This window comes from Dreissena polymorpha, chromosome 4 (assembly GCF_020536995.1).
Source record: "Dreissena polymorpha isolate Duluth1 chromosome 4, UMN_Dpol_1.0, whole genome shotgun sequence".
NCBI lineage: Eukaryota > Metazoa > Mollusca > Bivalvia > Myida > Dreissenidae > Dreissena > Dreissena polymorpha.
The window spans coordinates 108,853,062-108,867,559 of NC_068358.1; the positions used below are offsets into that span (position 1 = coordinate 108,853,062).

General features: G+C 42.6%; 1 protein-coding gene across 1 annotated transcript in view; it reads right to left on the reverse strand.

Annotated features, from left to right (window-relative positions):
* Nucleotides 1–973: 973 nt before the first annotated feature.
* The window catches only part of LOC127879165 (U3 small nucleolar RNA-associated protein 15 homolog), a 70,838-nt gene continuing 57,313 nt past the window's right edge, over nucleotides 974–14,498 (reverse strand). The window contains 6 exon segments of the mRNA XM_052425843.1: nucleotides 974–1,268; nucleotides 2,345–2,403; nucleotides 8,178–8,311; nucleotides 9,042–9,143; nucleotides 9,663–9,815; nucleotides 11,154–11,238. Of these exon segments, the coding sequence (XP_052281803.1) occupies nucleotides 1,024–1,268; nucleotides 2,345–2,403; nucleotides 8,178–8,311; nucleotides 9,042–9,143; nucleotides 9,663–9,815; nucleotides 11,154–11,238 (778 nt within the window). The 3' untranslated portion in view covers nucleotides 974–1,023.

Genomic DNA, 14,498 nt, shown 5'->3' on the forward strand with positions numbered 1-14,498 from the left:
CGCGGAAATATCCGCGTATACAGTATGTTACCACGTAAACTGAACATAAAAAATATTTATGTGTTTCGTCATTGCTAGTTTTCCTGAAATTCATTATACTGTTTAATAGCCAAGTAGGAAAAGATTGAATCAAATCAGAAATAAGTCGTATTTTCTTTAAATGGTGTTTACATACAAAATATAACAAAACAACACGCATATTAAACCCTCGACGCAAGCATCCCCTCTTCGACAAACACAAGTGTTGGAACATGCCGATAGTCGTAGTAAGAACGCTTACGTGTTGTTTTTTGCAAATAAATAGAAATATCTTCAACCATCACGCCTTGGGCCCTGCTGTTTTCTTCGCGTTTACGCTACCAGAGGGGATAATGAGGAGATGGCGACTTCCGTGCCAAAATAGGCAATTTTTGCCACTGTATACCCTTTATTACAATTGAATAATTTTTAAATGCTGCTTAATTTCAAGCCATGTCAGTAAGAAAGTGATAAGCGTTTATTTCGCATCAATATTCGCTTTGTATCAGGATTAAATTTGCTACGAATTTTCTAAGCGGGAGCTGTTATTTTGTAGGTACGTTCACACTATCCTTGGCGTTTTTAACTGTAATTTCACTGCGTTTACACGGCGGCTATCGGCGCCGTAACGGTGTGACACCAGGTTCTTGGCGGTGTGTCTTATACGACCCTACAGCTACCAAGACGTTTGCATTTCGACTAAACTACGATCATAACGCGTATTAAAAAGTTCCTTAAAAAGGCATTTTTTTCTGATGATATTTTGATTTAATAACACGCTTGAAGATCACTAAAATCACTAGCACGGCGAACTACTGATTTGGTATCAGTCGATTCGCAAAAGATATTTGAAGTAGATTTCAACTGATTATAATAGAACCACACGACATAATTAACACAAAGAGAGAGTAAACTTCTCTATAGGTCAGGATACACATGATTACAAACCATGACGTTGGTTAAAGGGTTTTATTTTTCTTACACATTTTATGGTAAATTCAAATTTCATGACGCCTCAGTAGCAGCCACTGAAGGCTGCAATGTGATTTGGTCAGAGGCATCATGTGACATCGAAGCTTGCATTTCATTGGTCGACTGGACATGCTGGGAGGCGGAGAAGAGAGTGTCCAGTTGACCTATAACCTCCAAGAGCTGCATCATGTAGCTGACCTCCTTGTCCACTGTAGCCTTCAGGTGGTGGACAGCAGTGTCCAGCATGGATGACCGCCCGATCTGTGGGCCATACACGTCTGCAACAGTCACATACTGTGTCAGGCATGTATATTGTTATGGGGGTGAGGGGGGGGGGTCATTTGAAGAACAAAACAAATCTTAATAAGTTTTCTGTTGTTTTTGTTTGCCTTGGTGACATCGCGACAGGTGGTTAGGTATGAACTTATGGGGGGGGGGGGAGAGGGTCATTTCAAGAACCAAAAAAAAAACGATGTTGTTTTTGTTTGCCAATGTACATTGGTATGGCCGTCATTTCATATCCGTTCCCCCCCCCCCCCCCCCAAAAAAAAAAAGTTTTCTGTCATTGTTTGTGTTTGCCTTGGTGACAGTATCAATGTCCTTGTTCTTCATTATTTGTAAACTCTTATTTGTAAACTTGTGCATGTACTATGTTTTATTTACTATAAAAATACTTCATGTATGAACACTCCTTACCAAAATGGACCTATAAATTTGTATAAAACACAATATTAACCTATACGAATGACTTTTATCTTCATGATAATACATTAATGATTTTCAATAATACATGCACATGTTGTTGTTGTTGTTTAGCACATGCTTTGTAGGACACCAAAATGTTTTCTGTATTGAAAGTTGAATATACTAACATTTCTTTTTCTTAAAACTTATTTACAATATGGAAAATTATAAATACATGATAATTGAATTTCCAAGTATACTAGTATGTGATTAAATGTGTTCCCTTATGTCTTTAAATATTTCATATAATTTTCATATAATAATTGAAAATTATACAATTTGTAATACCATGATAATAATTTTGCTGAACAGTAATGTTATAATGTCATAGAAGAGGCACATTTAACCATTTCCCACTCAGAAGCAAAGTAAAAATAGCTATGTGCAAACAGCAGAAAACCAGAACAGCGTGCAAGTAACTTGCAGTCTGTTCAGGTTTTATGCTGTTTGCTGCTCATCAGTATGTAAGGGTTGGAAATGAAACCTTTAAAACCTGAATCTAGTAAGAAAGGTCTTAAATTAAATTTGATTTTCTAAGGGACAACCAATGCATTAAAATACGTATCTAATTGGTAAAGTGTTAACCAGTTCAAATCGAAGCACTGCCTACCTAACACAATGTTGGTCACGTCTATGAGAGTGGGCATAAGCTGAGGGTTGCTGATGTTCCTGAAAGCAGACACAATGGTACATGAAGGTGCATTATACATTTAGATACATTATATTACATTATACAGCATGAAGGTACTTTTAAGAACAACCAGCTAATGGTGTAACCAGCTAATGGTGTAATGTTAGGAAAGCGTATGAGCCATGTTCTGTGAAAAGGTTAAATGCATGTGCATAAAGTGTCGTCCCAGAATAGCCTGGGCAGGCCTATCTGGGACGACACTTTCTACTTTTATAATATTTTTCGTTAAAAGAAAGTCTCCTCTTAGCAAAAATTAAGTTTAGGCGGAAAGTGTTGTCGCAGATTAGCCTTTGCAGTCCTGAGACGACACTTTAAGCACGTGCATTAAACCACCTTTTCACATAGCATGGCCCATATAGATAGCTGACTGCAATAATAGTGTGCCTAATATCGAAGTAGTAGATACAAACAACAGTTTTAAGTTCAACTGTCAAAACATCAAGCAGACAAACAAAGGAATTGCATGTAATGTATATTTTATCAGGAAATATTTTTTTTCCGAATAATTATTAGAAAAGTTTACTGTGATACAATCCTGATAATGCCAAAGAATTTATAAAGATGACTCAGCCTTGTTCTGGGAAAATGGAGCTTAATGAATGTCTGTTATGTGACATCCCACATAAGCCTGTGCAGTCTACGCAGTCCACACAGACTTATCATGGCATACTCTTTCCACTTGTATATAGTTTTTCATTCAGAGGAAGTCTCTTGAAAACGAAAATCCAGTCTAGGCGGAAAGTCTGGGGACACTTCACACATAGAACACAGCCAATCTGGGGGGACACTTCACACATACAGCACAGCCAATCTGGGGGGGACACTTCACACATACAGCACCGCCAATCTGGGGGGACACTTCACACATACAGCACCGCCAATCTGGGGGAACACTTCACACATACAGCACAGCCAATCTGGGGGGACACTTCACACATACAGCACCGCCAATCTGGGGGAACACTTCACACATACAGCTGCGCCAATCTGGGGGGACACTTCACACATACAGCACCGCCAATCTGGGGGGACACTTCACACATACAGCTGCGCCAATCTGGGGGGACACTTCACACATACAGCACCGCCAATCTGGGGGAACACTTCACACATACAGCACAGCCAATCTGGGGGAACACTTCACACATACAGCACAGCCAATCTGGGGGGACACTTCACACATACAGCACAGCCAATCTGGGGGGACACTTCACACATACAGCACCGCCAATCTGGGGGAACACTTCACACATACAGCACCGCCAATCTGGGGGGACACTTCACACATACAGCACCGCCAATCTGGGGGGACACTTCACACATACAGCACAGCGAATCTGGGGGAACACTTCACACATACAGCACCGCCAATCTGGGGGGACACTTCACACATACAGCAGAGCCAATCTGGGGGAACACTTCACACATACAGCACCGCCAATCTGGGGGGACACTTCACACATACAGCACCGCCAATCTGGGGGGACACTTCACACATACAGCAGAGCCAATCTGGGGAACACTTCACACATACAGCACCGCCAATCTGGGGGGACACTTCACACATACAGCACCGCCAATCTGGGGGAACACTTCACACATACAGCACCGCCAATCTGGGGGAACACTTCACACATACAGCACCGCCAATCTGGGGGACACTTCACACATACAGCACCGCCAATCTGGGGGAACACTTCACACATACAGCACCGCCAATCTGGGGGACACTTCACACATACAGCTCGCCAATCTGGGGAACACTTCACACATACAGCACAGCCAATCTGGGGGGACACTTCACACATACAGCACAGCCAATCTGGGTGGAACACTTCACACATACAGCTGCGCCAATCTGGGGGGAACCTTCACAATACAGCACCGCCCCAATCTGGGGAACACTTCACACATACAGCACAGCCAATCTGGGGGGACACTTCACACATACAGCACCGCCAATCTGGGGGAACACTTCACACATACAGCTGCGCCAATCTGGGGGAACACTTCACACATACAGCACCGCCTATCTGGGGGGACACTGCACACAGACAGCACCGCCATCTGGGGAACACTTCACACATACAGCACCGCCTATCTGGGGGGACCCTTCACACATACAGCACAGACAATCTGGGGGGGACACTCACACCATACAGCACCGCCAATTGGGGGACACTTCACACATACAGCACCGCCAATCTGGGGGAACACTTCACACATACAGCACCACTTCACACTTCTGGGGGGACACTTCACACATACAGCACCGCCAATCTGGGGGACACTTCACACATACAGCACCGCCAATCTGGGGGAACACTTCACACATACAGCACCGCCAATCTGGGGGGACACTTCACACATACAGCACAGCAATCTGGGGGGACACTTCACACATACAGCACCGCCAATCTGGGGGACACTTCACACATACAGCACCGCCAATCTGGGGGAACACTTCACACATACAGCACCGCCAATCTGGGGGAACACTTCACACATACAGCACAGCCAATCTGGGGGACACTTCACACATACAGCACAGCCAATCTGGGGGAACACTTCACACATTCTGGGGGACACTTCACACATACAGCACCGCCAATCTGGGGGAACACTTCACACATACTGGGGGGACACTTCACACATACAGCACCGCCAATCCGGGGGGACACTTCACACATACAGCACCGCCAATCTGGGGACACTTCACACATACAGCACCGCCAATCTGGGGGGACACTTCCACACATACAGCACCGCCAATCTGGGAGGGACACTTCACACATACAGCACAGCCAATCTGGGGGGGGGGGAAGGGAAACTTCACACATAGCACACCAATCTGGGGGAAACACTTACACACTTACAGCACCGCCAATCTGGGGGGACACTTCACACATACAGCTGCGCCAATCTGGGGAACACTTCACAACATACAGCACAGCCAATCTGGGGGTACACTTCACACATACCAGCACAGCCAATCTGGGGGAAACACTTCACACCATACAGCTGCGCCAATCTGGGGGGACACTTCACACATACAGCACCGCCAATCTGGGGGAACACTTCACACATACAGCACAGCCAATCTGGGGGGACACTTCACACATAAAGCACCGCCAATCTGGGGGAACACTTCACACATACAGCTGCGGCCATCTGGGGGAACACTTCACACATACAGCACCGCCTATCTGGGGGGGGACACTTCACCATACAGCACCGCCAAATCTGGGTGAACACTTCACACATACAGCACCGCCAATCTGGGGGAACCACTTCACACATACAGCACCGCCCAATCTGGGGGGACACTTCACACATACAGCACAGCCAATCTGGGGGGGACACTTCACACATACAGCACAGCCAATCTGGGGGAACACTTCACACATACAGCACCGCCAATCTGGGGGGACACTTCACACATACAGCACAGCCAATCTGGGGGACACTTCACACATACAGCACCGCCAATCTGGGGGGACACTTCACACATACAGCACAGCCAATCTGGGGGAACACTTCACACATACAGCACAGCCAATCTGGGGGGACACTTCACACATACAGCACAGCCAATCTGGGGGGACACTTCACACATACAGCACAGCCAATCTGGGGGGGACACTTCACACATACAGCACAGCCAATCTGGGGGCACACTTCACACATACAGCACAGCCAATCTGGGGGGACACTTCACACATACAGCACCGCCAATCTGGGGGGACACTTCACACATACAGCACAGCCAATCTGGGGGGACACTTCACACATACAGCACCGCCAATCTGGGGGGACACTTCACACTTACAGCACAGCCAATCTGGGGGAACACTTCACACATACAGCACAGCCAATCTGGGGGGACACTTCACACATACAGCTGCGCCAATCTGGGGGGACACTTCACACATACAGCACCGCCAATCTGGGGGAACACTTCACACATACAGCACAGCCAATCTGGGGGGACACTTCACACATACAGCACAGCCAATCTGGGGGAACACTTCACACATACAGCACCGCCAATCTGGGGGGACACTTCACACATACAGCACCGCCAATCTGGGGGAACACTTCACACATACAGCACCGCGAATCTGGGGGGACACTTCACACATACAGCACCGCCAATCTGGGGGGACACTTCACACATACAGCACAGCCAATCTGGGGGGACACTTCACACATACAGCACAGCCAATCTGGGGGGACACTTCACACATACAGCACCGCCAATCTGGGGGAACACTTCACACATACAGCACCGCCAATCTGGGGGGGACACTTCACACATACAGCACCGCCAATCTGGGGGGACACTTCACACATACAGCACCGCCAATCTGGGGGGACACTTCACACATACAGCACAGCCAATCTGGGGGGACACTTCACACATACAGCTGCGCCAATCTGGGGGGACACTTCACACATACAGCACCGCCAATCTGGGGGAAAACTTCACACATACAGCTGCGCCAATCTGGGGGGACACTTCACACATACAGCACCGCCAATCTGGGGGAACACTTCACACATACAGCACAGCCAATCTGGGGGGACACTTCACACATACAGCACCGCCAATCTGGGGGGAACACTTCACACATACAGCACAGCCAATCTGGGGGAACACTTCACACATACAGCACCGCCAATCTGGGGGACACTTCACACATACAGCACCGCCAATCTGGGGGGACACTTCACACATACAGCACAGCCAATCTGGGGGGACACTTCACACATACAGCACCGCCAATCTGGGGGGACACTTCACACATACAGCACAGCCAATCTGGGGGGACACTTCACACATACAGCACCGCCAATCTGGGGGACACTTCACACATACAGCACAGCCAATCTGGGGGCACACTTCACACATACAGCACCGCCAATCTGGGGGGACACTTCACACATACAGCACAGCCAATCTGGGGGGACACTTCACACATACAGCACCGCCAATCTGGGGAGACACTTCACACATACAGCACAGCCAATCTGGGGGGACACTTCACACATACAGCACCGCCAATCTGGGGGACACTTCACACATACAGCACAGCCAATCTGGGGGGACACTTCACACATACAGCACCGCCAATCTGGGGGAACACTTCACACATACAGCACAGCCAATCTGGGGGAACACTTCACACATACAGCACAGCCAATCTGGGGGAACACTTCACATATACAGCACAGCCAATCTGGGGGGACACTTCACACATACAGCACCGCCAATCTGGGGGAACACTTCACACATACAGCACAGCCAATCTGGGGGGACACTTCACACATACAGCACCGCCAATCTGGGGGAACACTTCACACATACAGCACCGCCAATCTGGGGGGGACACTTCACACATACAGCACCGCCAATCTGGGGGAACACTTCACACATACAGCACAGCCAATCTGGGGGGACACTTCACACATACAGCACAGCCAATCTGGGGGGACACTTCACACATACAGCACCGCCAATCTGGGGGAACACTTCACACATACAGCACAGCCAATCTGGGGGAACACTTCACACATACAGCACAGCCAATCTGGGGGGACACTTCACACATACAGCACCGCCAATCTGGGGGGACACTTCACACTTCTGGGGGGACACTTCACACATCTGGGGGGACACTTCACACATATACATTAAGCCCCATTTTCCCAGAGCATGGCTCATATATTTCATTAAAGCACTGTTGCCTACAGTCTGATGAAGGTGAGCAATGACTTCAGTGAGGCCCCTTCTCGCCCTGCTATGGCTGACTTGAGAGCTCCACGTCTGGCCAGCTCTTGCATGACACCCACAGTAACATGAGGCATACTGGCACGAAGGCGGTTCTGGAAAACAACAACATCTGCATGATAGCTACTAGCAGAAAAGGACATTTCACATGATTTTTAACAGACATAAAGCACCAAGAGAAACAAAAATACAATCATGTACATTCTATCAGGGTTTAACACACCAAGAATCTTTATTTTATTAGTTTCATTAAAAGTCTAATCCTCATTATGCCACATACTTGATGTGTTTTTTTTTTACAAAACAAGCACTTAATGAAACATTTAATATATATGATAAAGTTTCACAACTCAATTCACAAATCAAACCTCAATACCAGCCTCGTTCTGGGATGTGTGCAATCCACACAGGTTAACCCATTTATGCCTAGTGGACTCTCCCATCCTTCTAAATTGGATCAATTTATTTCCAAAACTAGGGATGTCTAGTATACTTATTTCTATATTTAGAATATTTCTTACAGAAATTCCTTTAAGCAAACAGCGCAGACCCAGATGAGACGCCGCATCATGCTTCGCTGTTTGCAATGTCCTTTTTTCAGGACGCTAGGCATAAATGGGTTAATCTGAGACAGCACTTTACACCTTGTCTGCATTTTCATTTAGAAAAAACTTCTCTTAAACAAAAAATTCCAAATAATCTGAAACTGTCGTCCCTGATTAGATTGTACAGGCTATTCTGGGACAACACTTTACCCATATGGATCAAGCCCAGATTTCCAAGAATGTAGCTCATATGGCAAATCAATGTAAAATTCATACTTACATCAAGGGCTGCATCCAGTGCCTTACTGTGCTCAAACTGTTTGAAGTACTTGTCGTACTGTGCAAGCTTCTCCTTCCGCTGATGGGCTATCACATAATCATCCTGAAAGAGCATTCAAGCATCAATATTATATTAACCGTGACGTGTTAGCAGTCACTTAGAAAAGTAAATTATACTAAAGATCTATCTTACTATATTCAAGTTTTATAATCATGGAAAATTTCATAATGGCAGAAAGTGTCCTCCATAATTAACCTCTGCAGACTGCACTGGGTAATCTGGTACGATACTTTACGCAAATGCATTAGGCCCGTTTTCTCTTTTCCCAGAGACAGCCTCAAATATTAACCCTTTCCCACTCAGAAGCAAAGTGAAAATGGCTTTTGCAACCAGCTAAAAAACATAACAGCCTGCAGGTAACTGGCAGTCTGTTCAGGTTTTATGCTGTTTGCTGCTCATCAGTATCTAAGGGTTGGAAACAAATCCTTTAAAACTTGAATCTGGTAAGAAAGGTCTTAAATTAAATATAACTTTATAAGGCGCTACAAATGCGTGAAAATACGTATCTAGGTCCGAAAGGGTTAAAAGAATTCCTCATCAATGACCTGGAAAGGCTCATACCTTGTGTGGTACAACAGTTTTGCCTCTTAGACCATATCTGAATGAGACTGGTTTTTTGGTTTTCTTTGTAGCAGTTGTTTGTTCCTCTGCAGTCCTCCTCTGTAGCGAAACCAGTCCCTCCACTGTACCCACAGCTAGCAGACTGTCATCTTTCTACAAGGCGTAAACAGTTTGTGAAGAGGTTGAAATATAGGGCATTATAATATCAATAAATATAGGGCCAAATAATATCAATAAAATTAAAAACAAAGAACAAAATTGTCACAAAACCAGGTTTTCATTGTGAAAAAAAAATCTGATAAAGGGAGAAAACTCAAAATGAACTTTTGAAATGTACAAACAAAATTAACCCCCTTTGTAAGTTTGTTTTAAAAAAAAATCTATTTTTAGTCGTGGCGACCTTGACATAGGAGATATTGACCTGATTCTTTCGTGCGACACACCGTCCCATGATGGTGAACAAATGTGCCAAATGATTTTTAAATCTCACAATGAATGACATAGTTATGGCCAGGACAAGCTCATTTATGGCCATTTTTGACCTTTGAACTCAAAGTGTGACCTTGACCTTGGAGATATCGACGTAATTATTTCGCGCGACACACCGTCCAATGATGGTGAACAAATGTGCCAAATGATTTTAAAATCTGACAATGAACGACATAGTTATGGCCCGGACAAGCATGTTCCGCCCGCCCGCCAGCCCTCCAGCCCGCCAGCCAGCCAGCCAGCCAGCCAGCCAGCCAGCCAGCCAGCCCGCCCGCATTCGCCAATCTAATAACCAGTTTTTTCCTTCGGAAAACCTGGTTAAAAATTTTGGCAGTTAATAGCCACAGTATATTGGCACCAATCAGAATGCATTTCCATTCACAAAGGTGCAGGTAAAAAAAATTGGAAATTTCAAGCTTCTCTGTCTACTTAGGATGGAAAGACAACAATGATTCCAAAAAGGCATGAACAATTCAAAGATTAAACTTAAACTGAAAATATATTCCAGTGATAAAACTTACAAAGTTATGGAAAATCATAAATATGATGTCACTTTATGTAGAACAACCATTAAAATATGATATTGACATTAAAATACAAGTTTACACTGTGTTATAACATGTTCATGCCTCTATGAAGCATAGTTTAACCTTAACCCTGTACCATTCAGAAACACACTTTGACGCATTTGAAGTCCCTTAGAAAATCAAAACAGCATCAAACCTGAACAGGCTGTGAGTTACTTGCAGGCTGTTCTTGTTTATTACTGTTTGATCATAACAATTTTCACTTTGTGTGTGAGTGGGAAAGGGTTGATAATATATCTGCACATGCAAAACCAGGAATGTTTAGAGAGCCTGGATAAAGTACCAGTGTAAAGGAACAAGCGCACTCTTGGCGTCTCTTTATAAAGCTGGGTATTCACCACCACTCCCACACTGAAGACAGCCCCTGGGTAGTCTAGAGTATGAATCACGCCTCTTTATAAAGCTGGGTACTTACCGCCACTCCCAGACTGAGGACGGCCCCTGGGTAGTCTAGGGTATGAACCACCTGATAGCTGGCCACATCATAGATCTTCACATGCCTGAAAACACACAGGGTCAACAATGTAAATGGGGTACGCTCTGAGAAAATGTGGTTAAAAGCATGTGCGTAAACTGCCTTTCCAGATTAGCCTAATCAGACTTATCAAGGACGACACTGTCTGCTTTTGTGGTTATGTTCATTTTTAGGAAGTCTCTTCTTAGCATGAATCAAGTTTAGGCGGAAAGTGTCTTTCCTCAGTTTTAATCCTGTGCACACTGCACAGGCTAATCGAAGACAAGGCTTTATGCATTTAGCCACATTTTCCAGGAGAGTGGCTCATTGACTTTGTACCTTAATAAAATGAGTCGTGTTCTGAGAAAACTGGGCATAATGCATGTGAGTAAAGTGTGTCCCAGATTAGCCTGTGCAGTCCACACAAGCTAATCAGGGACGAAACTTTCTACTTTAAAGACATTTTTCGTTAAAATGAAGTCTCTTCTTAGCAAAAATCTAATTTTTAGACTGGGACTGCACAGGCTAATCAAGGACGACACTTTACGCACATGCATTATGCTCAGTTTTCTTAGACCGCGACACAAATAGTGCAAAAGTGTGGATATTGGATTGTGTTTTTATCATGTATGTTCTACTAGTATGCATAAATAATTACCAATACATATTGAGTCTTCAACTGGAGAACATATACTTGTAGCAAATGAGATCTTCTATAGATTTTAAATGCAGATAACGCTAATGGTTATAATAATGGAGTATCAACCTTTCGTAGATGTCTACAGCTATAACTTAAACACAAAAGTATGCACTGCAAGTACTTACAGACTACATTCTCAAAAACAAATTAAGCTCTCTGATAATTAATTTCTTTTCGACCATCAAATGATAGAAAACAAAGGCCAAACAAGTTTCCATTTAGACTGCTCTAAAATATTTAATAATTGGTGAGCAAAGGGAATATGTTAGTATCTTGATTGAAGTGTGAAGTACCCAGTGTGTCAATTGTGCTATGATTTATGTGTTGAGAGATGAGTTTTGTATTGCTTCCACCGGCATCAGTACTAAATCTGACAGTTTTTGTGCTTATGTTTGTAAAAGTTTTCGCATTAGCCATATTTCAGTTTTCCTTGCAATACACTTAACTGTTACATACCGCTACATAAAACAGGATGTATATTTTATTATCCATATTTCAGCTTTCCTTGCAATAAACTTAACTGTTACATAGCGCTACATAAAACAGGATGTATATTTTATCAGTATTCTCTTGGAAGAGTATTGTTGTGGCTTTGAATACTTTCTCCTCAAATATTCTGAATCTAAATGGGAATTTCCGACATTTGTATTAAATTTGCTATAAATATATTCTGACATTTATATCATCAATTCTAGTTTATTATCATAATTTCCTGAAAAGATTTAATTATTTTTTTCAAGAATTCACTTAAATACTTGATTCCCAGATAATACAGAATGAGGCATTATAAACTTGAATCAAGTACAAAAGGTCTTTAATTAAATTTAACTTTCTTAACTTTCTAAGTGACTACAAATGCATGAAAATATGTATCTACGTGGTAATAGGTTACTTAATTACAAAACAAGAAATTAATGTTGACCATGATCCATGATTCGTCATCAAAAGAAAATCCTTTAAAGGATACTTTTTAAAATGAGATTACCATACAACATTTTACATTTCTGGAAAAAAACTAGATTGTTGTTGCTTTTTTGTTCAAGTCCCTTTTGCGTTTTTTACATGTATAAATAAATAGAAAAAAATAAAGCTCATATGCAAAATCTATTAAGTCATGATTTTGACAAAGAAAAATGACTGCATAATTAATGAATTTTCTTGAAACTGGATTTTCTGTAAAACATGTGGACAATCTTTACCCTAGTTTAGAAACCATTATAAGACCCTATTAATCAATGCCACTTTCTGTATTCATTTCTTAAAGAAGCTGCCACAGGTACTAAAGATTAAGATTGAAACCATCTAAAACAGAATCCATCTGATCAGAATTAATCTGAAGTAGTTTTTAGTTTCATTTCTATAATACATGTATTTCTTTTCTTACACTTTCAATAGTCACAGGTACTAAAGATGCCTTTTGCAAGGCTTGCTGCAATCAAATCAAATGTCCAAAATAAAACATGGATTTATAATTCGGCATTGGTATAATGTTCACTATCTCTGAGATGATTTGAAACTCACATAACGATAATTAATATCATAAATGGCAATCAAGCCGATGGAAAAATATGGTGAAAACAATATAAAACATTGCTAGCAGATGGTTATTGCAGATCTAGTGAAGACAGGCTGTAAATCAACGCAATTCAGCAGCCTGCGCTGGGAGCACAGGTAGGCAGAGAGTGTGTCTTCAGCAGGCAACACTATTTGTACAGGTGAAGGTTAATGATGACAATGCTTAATAGCTTTGAACTGATATCTGGGGGTAAATTCTAAACCACAGCATTTGGGGTTTTAAGCGACACTTTCTTAAATAAAAAGAAACATTTTTATTTGATATTTGATATAGAAATTAGTCTACCTAATTACCTATGTATAAAGTACAAGTCAGTACCTACACATAACATACAAGTTCAAGTTGATACCAACACATTAAATAAAAGTTGGGGAACTTATACATAAAATACAAGTTGAAACCTACACCTAACATAATAGTTGGTACCTTCACATAACATAATAGTTGGTACCTACACATAACATAATAGTTGGTATCTACACATAACATAATAGTTGGTACCTACACATAACATAATAGTTGGTATCTACACATAACATAATAGTTGGTACCTACACATAGCATAATAGTTGGTACCTACACATAACATAATAGTTGGTATCTACACATAACATAATAGTTGGTACCTACACATAGCATAATAGTTGGTACCTTCACATAACATACAAGTTGGTATAAATTGCGATAGCTTTATGGTTTAAGAGGAGCATAATTTATTGCTGTGATGTTTCATTGGCAGTTATGTAAAATATTTTGTCAGGGGGGCGTTTGGGTGAGGTGGGGTCAATGGACGCTATTACCCTGCGGCAGACATTACACATTAATCATGCCTGCTTGATGGTTGCTTCATACTTCATTGCAATAAAACAACACTTATTCAACATATTCAATTCAATTATGCTTATTTCCAGATATATTTCATCAAAGTCTTAAAAGCACTTGGCCACAAAATGAAACTGTTTCTTATCAAAGATTGAGATATTGGGATATCATCTTGATGTGCTTCAACTGTAATAACAAAACTGACAGG